This window comes from Myodes glareolus, chromosome 7, assembly GCF_982192425.1.
Source record: "Myodes glareolus chromosome 7, mMyoGla1.1, whole genome shotgun sequence".
Classification (NCBI taxonomy): Eukaryota; Metazoa; Chordata; class Mammalia; order Rodentia; family Cricetidae; genus Myodes; species Myodes glareolus.
Genome location: NC_142032.1, coordinates 63,299,071 through 63,316,381, shown reverse-complemented (window position 1 = coordinate 63,316,381; position 17,311 = coordinate 63,299,071). Strand labels below are relative to the sequence as shown.

The window sequence follows — 17,311 nt, the reverse complement described above, 5'->3', positions numbered from 1 at the left end:
GCAGGGAGGGTTGTGCTGGTTTTATGTCAACTTGATGCAAGCTAGAGTCATTTTAAATAAGAAAACCTCAACTGTGGAAATGGCCCCAATCAAAATGGCCTGTGGTATTCTTTAGATTGATGATTGGTTTACTAGAACCCAGCTCATTGTGGTTGATATCACCCCTAAGGTGATAGTCCTTGTGCCATAAGAAGCAAGCAGTAATCAGCATTTCTCCAGTCTCCAAGATCCTTCCCTCCTTGAGTTCCTACCTTGACTTTCCTCATTGTTGGACTGTTATCTGGAAGGATTAATGAAACAAACCATTTTCTTTCCAAGTTGCCTTTGGTCATGGTATTTATTACAGCAATAGAAACCCTAACACAGACAAGAGCTTCATTTCCTTATAGCAGAGGCCTACACTTGGGATGCAGACAGTCACAAGCCAACTTGTAGAGCAGCTTTCAGACCCAGCAACCTCCACAATCATCAGCTGTGAGTGTTCAGACTCTACAGCCTCAACCCACAGAGAGCACACAGGAAAGTTGTTTGGATGGGACCAGGTAGAGTTAGAGTTACTTTTTATATCTAGGATTAGAGATTGAAGTTAGAGGAAGCTGTGTTTTTCCTGAACATATCTTTTATTAGAATGGGTCTGAGTCAAACTAGACCCTCTAAGTATGATTTACAGTTGTGTGGCTTGGGCAGATTGTGGGGCCACTAGCAGTGAAACCAGTATTTATTCCTAGTGCATAAAGTGGTTCTTTAGAGTCCATTCCCTATAAAGGGATACCAAGCTCAGCCTAGATACAGTGAGGAGGTCCTTGGTCTTTGATGTGACAGACTTTATTTTCTCCACATGGGAGACCTCTCACCCTCAGTGAGGAGTGGATGTGGGTGGGGTGGAGAAAAGGTAGGTGGACCGGGAGGATAGAAGGGAGAGAGAACTGGGAATGGCATGTAAAATAAGATTATTTTAAAAAATAAAAAAGAAATGGAAGGAAGGAGAGAGGGAGGGAGGGAGGGTGGGAAGGAGGGAGGGAAATAAAGAAGAAATGGTTCTGGAATCCCAAGAAAATGACCACACAATCCACAGTATTTCTTCAAGGCAAAAAGTTTTACTTCTGCAGAAGAGTTTGTGGCCAAACCACATCCAGTTGACAAGCACACCAACCAGGAATCATTCTGGGTTTTTATTTCTAATGAAAAATGTGTCCTGTACTTTGTCACATATTCTTACTCAGCAGAATAATTCAAAACAGTAAAGATGATAGGCAAAGTGCAAACTTTTTGTTTTGTTTTATTTTGCTTTGCTTTGCTTTTCAAGGCAGGGTTTCTCTGTGTAGCTCTGGCTGTCCTGGAACTCAATTTGTAGAACCAGGCTGACCTCAAACTCACAGAAATGCTCCTGCCTCTGCCTTCTGAGTGCTGGGATTAAAGGTGTGCATTAATACCACCAGGCTTTTAAGAGCAAGGCACAACCCAGAGCAGCACTTCATCTGATCCCACAAGTAGATATCACCTTGGAGATATCTGCATTACTGCCAAGTGACTCTCTACAAGTTTTAAGAATTAAGTTTAAACTTTTTAAACCCTTATTTTAACTCTCTGTGTGTGTGTGTGTGTGTGTGTGTGTGATGATTTGAATGAGAATGGCTCTCATAGGCTTATATATTTGAACACTTGGTTCTCAGGTGGTGGAACTATTTGGGAAGGGTTAGGAGGTGTGGCCTTGTTGGAGGCTGTGTCACTGGGAGAGGGCTCTGAGGTTTCAGAAGACTTGAATGATTTCCAGTTCCCCTTCCCTCCCTCTCTGCCTCATGGCTGCAGACCAAGATGTGAGCTCTCAGCTGTTCCTTCACCATCATGGACTCTCACCCTCTGAAACTGGAGGCCAAGCTAAGCACGTCCTTTCGTTTGTGGTGTTTTGTCATAGCAACGAACAGTCACTAAGACAGCTGAGGACGTGCACGTGAGTACAGGTTCACACAGAAGCCAGGGGACAGTGCCATCCCTTGTAAGCCACCACGGGAGTGGCACATCATAGGCATTGCAATTGAACTTGGGTCCTGTGAAAGAGTGCTGCATGTTTTTAACCACTGAGCCACCTCTAGCACTCAAATGAATTGTCTTCTTTAACACTTTGAGGCAGCGCATTTCTTTTCCACGCCTCACTTCTGTGTGAAGACATCTCCCATCATTCTCACTCATTTAAGCCTCTATGATTTTAGATGCTTTTCTAAACCTGTGAAACACTCAGAGATTATCATTATGTCATGTGTATAATGAAACCCTTTTACAGAATGCAGGCAGCATAACAACATAGCAAGGTCTCCGCAGCACAGAAAGACACCATATCAGTTTTCCAGTCAACAGAGCAATGTTAGACACAGTGCTGCGGATATGGAAACCACTTTATCTAGGAATTTGCTGGGATTCTAGCAACAGATTCAAATTGCTGAGGAATCCAGTCTTGTGGACTGAACAACTCCGCTATTCTTGGCATGTCTAAGGAGATAGTCATTGTAGGACTAGCCAGACCATAGCCTGCAAGCCACTCTAATATATATTCTTTATATCAGTCCCGCTGCCTTAGAGAACCCTGACTAATACAAGGTAATACATGATAAAACAGATGATAGGGCCTATTTGAGTCACTCAAAAAGAAATGTGATAAAGTTTGTGTTTAACTAGATATTTTGGGGGAGAAAACAGAGTCAAATGCTATATTTGTGAGTCTTCAAAGATAGAAAAACTGGGGCTGGAAAGATGGCTCAGTGGTTAAGAGCACTGGCTGACCTTCCAAAGGTCCTGAGTTCAATTTTCAGCAACCGCTTGGTGGCTCACAACCATCTATAAAGAGATCTGGTGCCCTCTTCTGGCCTGCAGGCACACATGCAGACAGAACATTATATACATAATAATAAATAAATAAACCTTTAAGAAAAAAGAAAAAGAAAAACTGACCAGCAGCTCACCAAATGAGTGACAGGGAGATTCAAATGATTCCCAGTGTACCCCCTGCTATAAAGAGAAGAGATGGTCTTGGGTAGGACCAAGCAAACTGCTCCTCTGACAGGAAGGTCAAGATAACCTGTGAGTTAGAGATATGTCCTGCAACCAGAACCCTCATGCCAAATAACAGGTTCATTGTTATGCTGTCTCTGTGCAAAATGCCTGGATTTGGTGAACACAGGAGCCAAGTGTACCTAAATACAGAGCAACCCCCAAAGCAAACAGGACAACCAACAGCGAACAGGTATGGAAATAAAACAGTACAGGTAAAAAAAAGACCAGCCTTATTTAAAAGTGGTCAACCACCCCACTTCTCTACGGCAAGAGAATATTCTTGGGGTAATTGTATTGCTGTGGCACATCTGACATACCACTACTGGAGAGTTTAGCCTAAAGATACAGACTGTAAGGGTTCTCAGATGGAAACCTATAAGTCACCTACTGAGGGTAGGGTGGTTAATATACAGTATAGACTGCCAGGGGCTATAACAGAACTACAGAAAGGAGTCAGAAAAGGTATTTTTCCCAGATAAATATATTTTCAAAAGCCCAATATGGACTGAAAAGAAGTCATATAACTCCTGAAGAATTGTCATAATTATAGAGATCTAGATAAAGTTAGGATTAGGAGTCTACTGTTTGGGTTAGGGTTGGATGCATTTTAGGTTTGTTTGGGGTTAGGAGTTAGGATTTGAAGTTGAAGGGTCATTGTGATTTAGGATCAGGGTTTGATTAGTGTTATAAGTCTTAGGTAATCTTAGATTTAGAAATTTGATTTAGTATTAAAACGAGGGTAGTTAAAGGGTCAGAATTATTGTTACGGTTAAAGTATTTATTAGGGATTAGAATGAGTGTTAGACAGTGATTTGGGTAGAGTTACAAAAAAAAACTAAACCTAATTCCTAACCCATACATAACAATAAGCCGCTAACCCTAATCCAAAATCTATTCCTTAACTCTAACTTTATCCCTAATACTTCGTCTAATCCTAAACCTAACCCTAACCCCAAACTCAACCCTAAACACTATAATTAACCCTAACACTAACCTCAGTCAAACAATAAACCTAACCTCAACCCTAACCCCAACCCAGCCCTAACCCTAACCTCAACAATCATCCTAATCTGACTCTGATCCTTTAACTATACCACTAAACCTAGTGCCGTATTACATAAACCTAGTCCTAACCATCAAACCTAACTCTACATTTAACCCTAAGTCTCACCCTAATCCCAAATCTTTTTTTTTCTTTTTTGTTGTTTATTAATTTAAGATTTTTTAATCTCAAATTTTCCAGAGAGTCCAATCCTGAATTCAATGAAGCTAAATTTAATTCAGAGTCTGCTAACCATAACACTGTAATCCTAACCCTAACGCTGTAACCCTAGCCCTAGCCTTGCAAGCCTAACCCTGTAACCTTAACCTTGTAAGGCCAACCCTAACCCCTAACCATAAACCTAATCCTAACTCTAACCACAATCACCTGACCCTCTGGCCCTACCCCTACCACTGCAGGTGCCTCTGGAGCAAGGTGCTAAGTCCTCGTGCATGTATATGAGATTCAAGTGGCAGCAGTTGGGTGGCTCCAGTTACACCCGGGGCATGTGGTAATTGGCCACATGCGTGCAGCTAGAAGTGCACCCACTGCTTACCAATAATTCCAGCCATGGTGACCCCACTAAGCCAGTCCTGTCAGGGTTTTAGAATAAAGGGCAGCACATTTTCATCTGGTTTTACTTCACTCACATGTCTTTATGGGATCTTTGCAAAGCACTCACCTTATCGTTTTACCAGCTTGGAAAACTAGGTTTGCTTGTTTACGCTTAGTTCATGAACTGACCATAAAATAAAAACAGTAGATGGTTTACCTTTGACATGTAAAGTATAAACAAACACAAACTATTGGCTTTCAGGGTGAATAAGTTACTCCTAAAAAAATTTACTGTGGTATATGGCCCTTTGCAAACAAAGGTTTATCAACCCAGTGACTCTTGTTCCCTAAGCTACTACTTCCTATGCTCTGGCCTCCTTAGCACTGCTAGATGGACCTTACTTTCATGATAGTTCAGTATCGGTAGCTAACCCTTAAGTAATGTGGGCAATGAACCAATCACTGACCTAAAAAGACATTATAATTTATGGGACTAACCTTGGCCCTGTGCATGTGTGTGACAGTTGTATACTGTGGCCTGTTCGTAAGGCTCCTAGCAGTGAAATCAGGACCTGTCCCTGGCACTTAGCTGACTTTCTGAAACCTGTTCCCCATACTGGATTACCTTGCCCAGCCTTTATGCAGGGGGAGGAGGCTGGTCCTACCTCAACATGATAGGCCATGCTTTGTTCAAGTCCATGGAAGGTCCACCCCTTTCTAAATGGAGATGGAGGAGAGTGGACAGGGAGAGGGGTAGATAGGACTCAGGGGGAGGAAATGGGAGAAAAGGAGGGAGGGGAGACTGAGGTCAGTATGAAAAAATAATGAAAAAATGTTAACTAAATAAAATAAAATTTAAAAGATAAATTATACAAATTTACATTTATAAAAAAGTCAAAACTTAAAAGAAAAAATATTGAGTCACATGCTTTTACACTCCAAATGTGGGGTCAGATCTTGGAGTTCATCAATGACTGTGACTCCAGTGACTTTTACCACAGGGATAGAATTGTCCACCTTTATCCTGTTATTTGTCTTTTTTCTTTGTGCTTACCTCATCTCTAAATCAAAATGAAAGCTGCTAGCAAAGCCCCTAAGACTGACTGAGGTCTTTAAATCCAGCTATTGGATAACCTAGATGCCATTCACCATCCCTACCAGCGAGGTTAGCTAGCTCCCCCTACTGGCCTACATTCAAAATGGCTGGGAAAGAAAGAAAAGGGTAAATTAGGAGCTGATCTTGAGATCACCTTCCATAAGGTAATGACGTTGCATGGCTTATACAGACTTGCTAGTAGGCAAAAAGGGTCTCTGCGATACTGTTTCACAACAAAATCTCCTGGGAAAGATGAGTGGCTGTCTCTATAGTCACTGGTAAATGGGCAACACCCTTTAAAGACATTTGGGCAGCTGTTATCAGTTATAAACGAACCACACACTTTGGTTTCTCTTTAAGCCTTTCCATTACCCACCTTCTTCTTCTCCACTCTGCAACTTCAAAAAGGTGAACAGATGAACAGGGAGATCAAGAGCTAGAGAACTCTCTCCTCTCTCTCTTCCACCTCGGATACTATGCTCTTCCTCTATCTCCAATGGCTGGCCAGAAGCTTCCAGAATGCACGTCTAGACAACTGACCAGCACCTTCTTGCTGGCTGATCATTTGTGCAGGCCACTGCTGGAGATGTACTGGGGTCCTAGTCCCTCTGCGTGAGATGAGAAGTGACTTTAGTTTACATCTCTCCAAACAACAACCTGGAATCACTATACTGCTTCCCAGGGGGAGTGCCACCTCTGGACTGAGGGCGCGTCTCACCTGGATCTCTCCATTCACAGGCAAGGCTGGAAGTTGCTATGCATCCTGGGATGGAGAAGTCAGAGGTATCGGAGGTAGAAAAGAAGCTGATGGGGGGCAGAAGGTGTGGGGAAGCAGAACCAGTTCCACACCGGGAAAGAACATGGGGGTGCACTGTTGGGTCATGCCAACATCCTCTTCACCGAGTAGACTCAAGACTAGATGGCCTCCATTGGTCTCCAGCCCTGGTGTCACTGAACAAGATGCTACCAAGATTCCTTAGGAGTCCCTACTGGCTTGCAGCTTACACCTCCAAAGGCTTAGTAGAAAATTTTTTTTTCTACACATGCAGAGCCTGAATAGCATTTGGGGGGTGGGGGTAATAAAAAATGGCCCCAGAGTTTTTTGCTGTTGCTGTTGTTGAGCAAGGTCTCTCTACATAGCCCTGGCTGTCCTGGAACGAGGTAGATTACACTGGCCTCAAACTCACTGAGATTCACCTACCTCTGCCTCTCAAGTGCCAGGGTTAAAGGTGTGAGCCACCATGCCCAACCCAGGGGAAAGTCTGAATTATACAATTCCTTCAAAAAGTTGCCTAAAATTCATGATGTCCAATTCTTCTTTTCCTGTAAGATCACCAAGAAGTCGCTTGAAAATACAGGATGGACTCAAAGACTCTGGACGTGCGTGCTCTGTACGTGCTCTGGCCCAGGAAGGAATGAAGTGCAAGAGGGAAAGAAACCAGCGGGGGGAGGGGAGGGATCTCCCGAGAATTCTTCCACTAACAAGTAAAAAGTCCCCAAAGCGCTATCCTGATCTCTGGAAGGCCCAAGGTCCCCAATGCCCTGCATATCTGTGCTGCCCCCTCCCACACACTGTTGCAAAAAACAAAACAAATAAAAAAACCTTTAAACCTTGTATCAAAAACTAGGGTGAGGTCAGCAAGACAGCTTAGCAGGTGAGGCATCTACCACCAGGCCTGATCTGTGGAGTTAGCTCCCCAGAACCCACAAGATGAAAGGAGATTACCAACCCACAAATTAACCTGTAAACTCCACACATGAACCGTATCACATGCACACACGCATGCATGAACAAACAAAACACTTAGTGCAATTTTAAAAAATAAAATAGTAGAGGGCAATAGAGTGCAACATCCGGTATTGACCTCTGAATTCCACACGTGCAAGCATGCATGTGCACACATTTGTGTACACATACACACACAAATGCATGTGCACACACGCACACAGTTTACCATAATCTTTCCATTAGGAGTACTACTCTCCGGTGTGAATTCTGTTATGATGCCTAAGGATTGAACATCTGGAAAAGGCTTTGCCGCAGGCTTGGCATGTGTAGGGTTTCTCTCCGGTATGAATTCTCTGGTGTACAGTGAGGTGTGAGCAACGACTGAAGGCTTTGCTGCACTGTGCACATTTGTAGGGCTTCTCTCCAGTGTGAACTCTGTGATGCTCTCTAAGACTTGAGTTAGCAGTAAAGGCTTTGCCACACTCCTTGCATTGGTAGGGTTTCTCTCCACTATGAACTCTATGATGTCTTCTGAGATTCGAACTTTGGGTGAAAGTTTTGCCACACTCTTTACACTCGTAGGGCTTCTCTCCAGTATGAACTATACGATGTCGTTTCAGGCTTAAATCACTGGTAAAGGCTTTGCCACACTCTTTACACTTGTAGGGCTTGTCTCCAGTGTGAACGTTTTGGTGCTGAGTAAGATTTGAAATATGAACAAAGGTTTTGCCACACTCCTTACACTTGTAGGGCTTTGCTCCAGCATGAATGGCATGACGCTGTCTAAGAGGGGGACACTTGATAAAGGATTTGCCACATTCTCCAACATAAACTCTCTGGTGTTGAATAAGATGTGAGCGTTGATTAAAAGCTTGGCCACAATCTTGACATTTGTAAGGTTTCTCTCCAGTATGAATTCTCTGATGCTGTCTGAGGTTTGACCTTGTGTTAAAGGTTTTGCCACATTCTTTACATTCAAAGGGTTTCTCTCCAGTATGAATTCTCTGGTGTACACTAAGATATGAACAACTGCTAAAGGCCTTACCACATTCTTTACATTTGTAGGGTTTCTCTGTATTATGAATTTTCTGGTGTCCTGTAAGTTTTGAGTTTTGACTAGAAGTCAGGGCACATTCTTTGGATTTATGAGCCCCGTCTTGAAGATGGGAGCTCTGAAGATCCTCTGAGCCCTGATGAACAACTTTCCTGCATTTGTTACCTTTGTAAAGATTCTCTGGAAAAGGAATACATTTACTATGACTTGAACCATAATTAAAGTTTTTATGGGTTTCAACGCACTCATAAGTTTTCTCTCTGACAGAAAATACCTGGTAATTATCTGTGATGCGGCTCAAGCTAACAGTCTGTGTGGTCTCATTAAACCTGCTCTCCATTTCCCAATCACTTCTGTCTATATTTTGATTTAACAATGATGGATAAGAAAAATCCTTCCCACATTCATTAAAATTATATATTTTGGCACAAGGAGTTGTTTGTTGAAAGCAAAGTAACGGATTTTTTGTAAAAGAACTCTCAAACTGGTCACATTCAGAAATATGTTCTACTCTATGTACAGAAATGCTTGAATGAAAGTGTAACCCAATGCTACACTGTAAACTAGTCCTGTGATGACCTAGGCCCCCCTTCAGATGCGCCCAGCTTCCTTTCAGAGGAAAGGTACATTTCGAGTGTTGCTGAGAATACTTGCTTATGGGAAGGTGGGGCTCTTGGTGAGTAACTGCCACGACCTGAGGTTTCTCCTGAGGTGTCTTCTGTTCTTGGTCATCACCGGCAGAGACGTTTGTACTACTGCTGGTGACCACACGCTGCCCACGGTCACACGCTTTCTCACCTTCATTCTCGCACACACCTTCCCATTTTTCCCTTAAATGCAAACTGCCAGTGCTGCACTTCCCATGTCCTCTGCTTATTTCCTCTTGGACTGAACGCTTCGTGTTCTCCTTTGATGAAAAGTCCTGGGTATGATGAGAACAGACCGCTGAAAAAAAATAAAAACAAATGGCCCAACTCAGGAGAAAATACTTGGTACATACAAAATAGGAAATTGCAGCAAATAGGTGACAACAGCAAAGTAGCAGACAGCAAACCCGCGGTGTTCACTAGCCATAGCAAATCCGCGGTGTTCACTAGCCACAGCATTCCGCGGTGCTCACTAACCACAGCATCCCGTGCTGCTCACTAGCCACTGCAAACCCGCGGTGCTCACTAGCCACTGCAAACCCGCGATGCTCACTAGCCACAGCCTAACCAAACCCGCCGACAGGCTTCCAGAACACCCCCAATGAACACAGCACTTAGGGAGGCCATGCAGCCGTGATTGTGTACTTTGGTAACCACAGCGTTCCAATCCCCACACAACACTGGGAAGGTAGGGAAACAAATCTCCACCTCCCTTCCTCTTTCCTAAGGAGAGCACAGGGTAAAACACATGGACATGTGCAAAGTCCTGGTTTCCCTAGGGATTATCTGAAAACTGGTTTCTATCTACCATGATACAAGAGTCCTACCAATAGATTATATTTGATATGACCGTTTGTAACAGAGACCAAAGGTATAATGTCAAAGAAATGATAGCAGCACATACAGTCAACAGGGGCAGAGCAAGAAATATGGGTCAACGTTTTCAAACAAAAAAATACAAACACATATACAGAGAAGAAGGAGTGAAAGTATATTTGAGAGGCTTCAACAATGTGGGGCAAAACTGACGGTCATATTACCTGGTAGAGTGTGCATTGCACACTGAGAATTAAGTTCTAGAAACATGGTCCGGCCCTGCCCCATTTCAGACCCAAGCATGCTGGTTGTCGCCAAGTGTCCTCCAAAGTCTGGGAATGGGCTACACCATGCCAACTCTATCATAGGGAGGAGGAGCTGCAAAACAGCCCACAAGTAAAAACATTGGGCTTTTTTCCCCTTTTTAAGACAAAGTCTGTATATCACTGGTTGTCCTAGAAATCACTATATAGATAAGGCTGTGTGTGCATGTGCACATGTGTGTGTATGCACACACACATGCATGCACACAGGTATAAAAACATATACATACACAATATACATATATATGACTGTTGTTGCTCATTCTCCAGACCATATATAATACATGGATGGAGATAATGGATAAATTCAGACAGATGACAGCCTTTTTTAATTTCTTAAAATATACTATTTATTAGTCTAATTAACAGTTTAAAATCTTATGTATTTATCATATACACTGTGATATTTTATCATAGATACACATGGTGAACCTAACACAAATTAATTCCCACCACTATCATTTTGTGATTAGAAAACTTTCTATCCATTCATATTAACAGTTAGCAAGAAAACAAAATACCAAGTTGCACAGCACTCCTGACTGTCTGAAACCTATTACACCATGTTCTGCAGCCTTAATCTAACATAATCTAAACCTCCCAATGGGCAAAACGCTGAGGGGAACATACCCAGACTCTACGTGGGTAGATCAGGCAGGAACTGATTCTCTCTCTGGTTTATTTCACTTAATGTAAACCCCACGTGTGACTGTGGTGCTTTAGATTTCTTTTCTACAGTACTCTGACATGTCTTTCTTCGTTTGTCCACGGCAAGCCACTTAGACTGAGTATTTATGCTGTACCGAGCACGTCCGTAAAGCGACCGATTATACACAACAATTCAGTGTCCCTTACCTAGTCACAGAATGGGTCATGGAGTCATTCTAGTTCTCTCTCTCTCTCTCTCTCTCTCTCTCTCTCTCTCTCTCTCTCTCTCTCTGGTAGCTTCTCTACTATTTTCTACAACATCTTCACTAATCTAGTACCCACTGGTTTAAAAATGGACAAATCTCAGTGAACATTAATGGCATACAAAGAGACAGGGAGATCTGTCTTAATTGAGTCAAATAAAATTCTAGAAATTGATCTTTAAAAAAAATCTCAGATTTAGGAGTTAGCTAAAGAAATATACCATTTAAAAGATGTTAAATGACCTAAATAAGGACAAAGAAAACAACAAAAGAAGGGAAGTAAGGACGTGAACAAAGAAGAGCAATTATAAATTGATGTAGAAATTATGTACCTAAAGAATAAAAAGTAATGGCTGAGCTGGGCGGTGGTGGCGCACGCCTTTAATAATCCCAGGCAGAAGCAGGCAGATCTCTGTGAGTTCAAGGCCAGCCTGATCTACAAGAGCTAGTTCCAGGACAGGCTCCAAAGCCAGAGAAACCCTGTCTCAGGGAAAAAAAAAAAAAAGTAATGGCTGAACCAGTGAGATGATGGTTAGAGACACTTGCTGCTCTCCAAAGGAACCAATAGGTTCGAAGGAGAGAACCAGCTCCAAAGTTGTCCTCGGACCACATCCACACAGTGGCACACACATAAGCACCTACACATACATATAGACACACATACATACATATTCACATACACAAACATACATTCATACACACACATCACCTAAGTGTCGTAAAAAAAATTTATAAATAATAATGGCTAAGAAATTCATAAGAAGTATGAGGAATAGAATTTCACCAAAATTCAAGAACCTCAATATCTCCAACTAGGATTAACAGGGAAAGATTCAATATAGTCAGTTTCAAAAGTCACAAAAAATCCTGAGAGCAGCATGGTAAGTGATAGGTCATTCACAAGGATGTTCTTGTATGACGCTCTGTGATCTTCCACCAGAAACTGTGATCAAGGAGAGCTGAGGATATAAGGGCTAAGAACAAAAACAACCACCCAAGAATACTATATCCAGCAAACTGCCCAACAAAGTGAAGGGAAAATGCCCTAGACCTGAATGTTCAAGGGAGTCCTTCCTTACCACTGAAGAACAAAATAATGCTGGAAGGCTACACAAGTCACATGAGAACAAATACATATATATATATAAGTATAGAATCCTATAGTGCTGTCATGATGATACAAACATTTTTAATTCCTTTACAAAATCTGAAAGACAAATATATAATCATCATAAAACTAATAAGTGGCTATATAATATAAATTAGCTGTTATACTAGTAAAAGCAAAAGATTTTATATAGAATTAAAGTCAATTTATTACAATTTAAAATATATTATACATCTAAAGTGTTTTTATATTCTCCATAATTATTGGAAAATACTTATATGATAAACGAAACAGGAAAGGCATCAAAATAAAAAAATTCAGTGACAAAAAATAAAATAAGGAAAGTAGTAGAGGGGAAATTATAAGAAATAAAAAGAAATAGTCATTTCTTTTTCAGTAAGTTTGTTAAATATAAATAATTTTATGTTTAATCCCCAACCAAAATACATAAATTCACTAAAAAGATTAAACCTTTAACAAAAAATCTAATCATGGAGCTGGAGAGATGGCACAGCAGTTAGGAGCACTGGTTGCTCTTCCAGAGGACCAGCATCCACATGGCAGGGGATCTCACAATCTCTGGACAGGGGACCTAAAGCCTTCTTTTGGCATCCATAGGCACCAAACACACAAGTGGCACACAGACATACATGCAGATAAAGCACCCATACACAGAGAATAAAGCAATGAAGTCTAACCATACGCTGTCTACAGTAAACTCCTTTTAGACTAAGGACACAAGCAGGCTGAAGGCAAAGGGACAAAAAAGAAATTGCCTGTAAGTAATTGCAAGAAAGCAGATGTGGCTATAATTACACTGTACAAACTACATATTAAAATTCTTATATACTTCAAGACTAAAGCTCTACTGAAACAAGAGAAGCATCTTGTGTAAGGGAAAGGAAGCTGGGCACGGCAGCTCACTCCTACGATTCTGGCACTGGGGCATGGGAGGCAAAATGGTTGTCACAAGTTACAAGACAATCTAGGCTTCAGGAGATGCTATTTAAAGTAAAATTAAATTAAGCTACAATTAAAGTTAAAAAAATATCATATATGTATATCTGCAAATCATGTCATATACTCTAAAAATAGGCAGCAAACACTGAGCTGGAAAGAAAAGCAACACAATTATAACAGTTTCAGTTCCTCATGTGTACAGACAGCATGGAAGTCAGGAAACAAGGGGGCCTTCAAAAATGACAGCCAATCAAAGGTATCCCAGATACACCAACTGTTACTCACAAAATGGCCTTGATGGACAATAACATAATAATAAAGGAAAGAAACTGTTTTTTGATTCAAGCAACAGTATTTTACACCAGTGAGTTCCTGATCACTACCACAAATGAAGACTGACTATCACCTCAAGAAATGGAGCAGGCTACAAACATATCACGAAAATTTTCTTATCTATACCAACGAATACCTCACTTTTTTCCCCGAAAAGCAGGAATCTGGAATACACTCGAGGTGTAAAGGAAGGCAGGAGATACTCCCCAGAGAATGGAAATGGGTGTCGGCAGGACATTCCTGAGGGAAGCTGTCCTCACCTACAAACAGCAGGTTTCTGTAGTTCTCCACCATCACATCCCTGTATAAGGCCCGCTGTGTACGGTCCAGACATTCCCACTCCTCTGGAGAGAAATTAATGGCCACATCACCAAATGTCATCAGGTCCTAAAAGGAACAGAAAAAATATAAACTATTATTGACATTGACAGAGTTCCTAATTTGGCCAAAGATGAAAAGAATTAGAACCAACTCTGACAGTAGTCTTAATTATTCACTAAAATAATGTCTGATGCAATTACACTTGCTACTGTAAAAAGAGGATGATAAAATATCCACAAAACCAGTGCAGGTAACAGACTTATGAAATAACAAACATTTTTGGAGACAGGGTCTCACTGTAGAGCCCCAGCTTGTCTAGAACTCACTGCATGGACCAGGCTGGCTTAAAACTCAGAGATCCACTTGCTTCTGTCTCCCAGGTGCTGGGATTAAAGGGTGCACTACAACATCTGGTGAAATAATGACATTCTAAAGACAGGCATCAAGAATGGAATATATTCTTAAATGCTATATTTACATTCTAAAAAATAAACTATATCTCTCAAATGAGAAATTCATAATGAGTTACAAGCGTACTTCCAAATTTTAATATACACAAGCATAAATTAGGATATTAAAGTGCAGATTCTGACTCGATAGTTTTAGGTTGAAGAGACCAAATGATAATGGTCTGACAGGTACTCCTCAACAACAGACACTGGGTAGGACATTAAGAATTGATTTGAGAATTTACACTGGAAAAGTTTCTTAAGGTATTCACATTTTATTAAAAACAGCAGCCGGGTGGTGGTGGTGGTACACGCCTTTAATCCCAGTACTTGGGAACTAGGGAGGCAGAGGCAGGTGGATCTCTGTGAGTTCAAGGCCAGTCTGGTCTACAAGAGCTAGTTCCAGGACAGGCTCCAAAGCTACAGAGAAACCCTGTGTGGAAAAACCAAAAAAGAAAGAAGGAAGGAAGGAAGGAAGAAGGAAGGAAGGAAGGAAGGAAGGAAGGAAGGAAGGAAGGAAGGAAGGAAGGACAAAAAAATTATATTAAGCAAAATAAGATTAATGAAATTTTTATTTATGGATCCAATCAGAAATAACTACACATACACTAGTCAGGCATGGTGGTGCGCATGCCTTTAATCTCAACACTTAGGAGGCAGAAGCAGGTGGATCTTTGTGAGTTCCAGGCTAGCCAAGACTACACCCTGAGATCCTTTCTGGGCACTGGGGGGTGGGGGTGGAGAAAGACTAGACATTTTCACTTTGATAAAAGTAAGAAACCAGCTGTCACTTTACTGATCTTGGGATTACGCTTTGCTTTCTTTTCAGACTCTTAAGATGCACACACTTAACCACAGAAAATAAGAGTGACATTTGAGTCTTTTTTGTTTTTGGTTTTTTTTTTTTTGGTTTTTCGACACAGGGTTTCCCTGTAGCTTTGAAGCCTCCCTGGAACTAGCTGGGAATTGAACCCAGGACCTTTGGAAAAGCAGTCAGTGCTCTTAACTTCTGAGCCATCTCTCCAGTCCCCTGACATTTGAGTCTTACAACTTCTTCAACTTTTTCCTATTCCTCATTTACTATTTGTTTTGCTCTATATTTTAGATTTTTAAAGCACTTGGAAATATACGATTTTTTTTCTCAAAATCCAAGGAAAAGAATGTATATCCATGACATGAAGATTACTACAATGAAAACCTGCAAGCTAAGATCTGCTTCAGGACCTCCATCAGTAAAGCCAGTACCTCTCGGTAAATGTGAGAGATTTCATTCCCCAAAGCAAACACACACAGAGAACTTTAGAAGTGTGTGTCAACTATGATGGCTTATGCAGGATATCTAAGAAATTCCCAAGCTAGAGAGAGATGGCTCAATGGTTTCGATCACTTGCTGCTCTTGCAGAGGACCAGAGTTTGGTTCCCAGCACCCATGCCAGGAGGCTCATAACTGGCTGTCACTCTTGTTCCAGGGGATCCATGCCCTCATCTGGGACTCCACGGACACTTCGCATGCACGTACATGTTTATACACACAAAAATAACAAGATAAAGAGAAAAGCAATTAACTTTATAATGGAATATCGCAGAGGCAGCTCATTAACCTGAAGAATGAAGCTTTAATGTATGTTCAGCTATGCAGAATAAAGTGGCAGGGAGCTGCGGCAACTCTGGCTCCAGAATCTGTCCTGCCGCACAACCGCTGACGGAATCCACGAAAGCCTATAGGGATCCGCTCCTGAGATCACGGTGATCAACTCGCTCAGCAGGACCTGAGATCACTACGCAGAGTGGACAACTAACAGCTTTGCCAGAGACCCCACTGTCAGTCCAGCACCACCCTGGAACGGGGCATGATGAGACTGTCTGCACAGCCCCAACCCGCAACCGAGGAGACCCGGATCAGCGAACTCCAGGGCGGACTTGCGGACCCGTGTCCTGTCAGGACGCCAGGCGGATACTCACCATCTTCTGACTTCCGAGGTATCCCGGACCCGCCATGCCTGCCTCTGGGAACAGGGAGAAAAAGGCATCCAAAACCTCAGTGTCTCTGCAACAGAGAACCAGAAGATCCCAGAGGAGTCCAAGATGTCGGGTTCCAAAGAAAGCCCGCGAGATTTTTGAAAGCCTGCCCACCACTCTGACTCGGTTCCTGATTGGACGGTTGTCTAACAACACCTCTGATCCGATTCCTCTGGCTGTGGATGACAACAAGTAGCATGTGCCCGTGACTGAATGAGACCGGAATGGCAGTTTCTCAGTTGCAGCTGCTATGGTTTGGTTTGGGTTTGGGTTTGATTTTGATGGTTCTGTTCGGTTTTGGTGGACTGAACCCAGGACTTCTGGCAGCAGCTATGTTAAGGCAAAATTTCCACCAGGAGGACCTAGCCCATCAAAAGACATTTTAATTTAACTTTACATAGTCATATCAATTTATTAATTATATATCTGTAAATATTCACACAAATATGATAGATTCAGAGATACAAGATTAAATTAAAGATATAAATCTTTAAATTTCAAGTAACTTATCCAGTACTAGAGTTTTGGCAAATCTCTAATCCAGCCCTAACAGTCTAGGTATGCTAGGCCACAGTCCCAGTAAACCCGTTAAAGAGATGACTCCCATGGTTAAGAGCAGTGACTCAGAGGACCTGAGATCCGTTCCTTGCACCCAGACAGCTTACAACTGCCTGTAACGCCAGCTCTCTGGCTTCCTCCAGCACTGCACTCAAGTGCACATAGTCCCTGTGCATACACATAAGTAAAAACAAAGGCTGGAGCCCTGGTTACTCTTCCAGAAGACAGGAGTTCAGTTCCCTGCATCCACGTAGCGGCATGAGGGCTCACAGACACTAATAACAGCATGCAATGGTATACAGACATGCATACAGGTAGAACACCCATACACATAAGATAGAA

The 17,311-nt window shown here is 42.0% G+C and overlaps 1 protein-coding gene across 2 annotated transcripts; it reads right to left on the bottom strand.

Annotated features, from left to right (window-relative positions):
* Positions 1-219: 219 nt before the first annotated feature.
* On the bottom strand, positions 220-16,484 carry LOC125415749 (uncharacterized). 2 transcript variants are annotated; one of them, XR_007236679.3, is made up of 4 exons: positions 16,355-16,484; positions 13,883-14,009; positions 6,460-9,469; positions 220-6,349 (listed from the first exon to the last, which is right to left on the bottom strand). XR_007236679.3 is itself a non-coding variant. In XM_048458251.3 (3 exons), the coding sequence occupies exons 1-3, from the start codon at positions 16,388-16,390 to the stop codon at positions 7,719-7,721; spliced, it is 1,914 nt and encodes a 637-aa protein (XP_048314208.3). In that variant the 5' UTR covers positions 16,391-16,484; the 3' UTR covers positions 220-7,718. The 2 variants fall into 2 exon arrangements, 1 of the variants encoding a protein (XP_048314208.3); XM_048458251.3 differs by having other exon boundaries at positions 220-9,469.
* Between the last annotated feature and the right edge of the window lie 827 nt (positions 16,485-17,311).

Bases quoted from the DNA above. Each gene is read 5' to 3' on its own strand.
- LOC125415749 (XM_048458251.3), bottom strand. From the start codon at position 16,390: ATGGCGGGTCCGGGATACCTCGGAAGTCAGAAGATG. The intron at 14,010-16,354 runs GTGAGTATCCGC...TGTTCCTTTTAG, and splicing joins ACCTCGGAAGTCAGAAGATG to GACCTGATGACATTTGGTGA. The intron at 9,470-13,882 runs GTGAGGACAGCT...ATTTTTTTTCAG, and splicing joins CAGAAACCTGCTGTTTGTAG to CGGTCTGTTCTCATCATACC.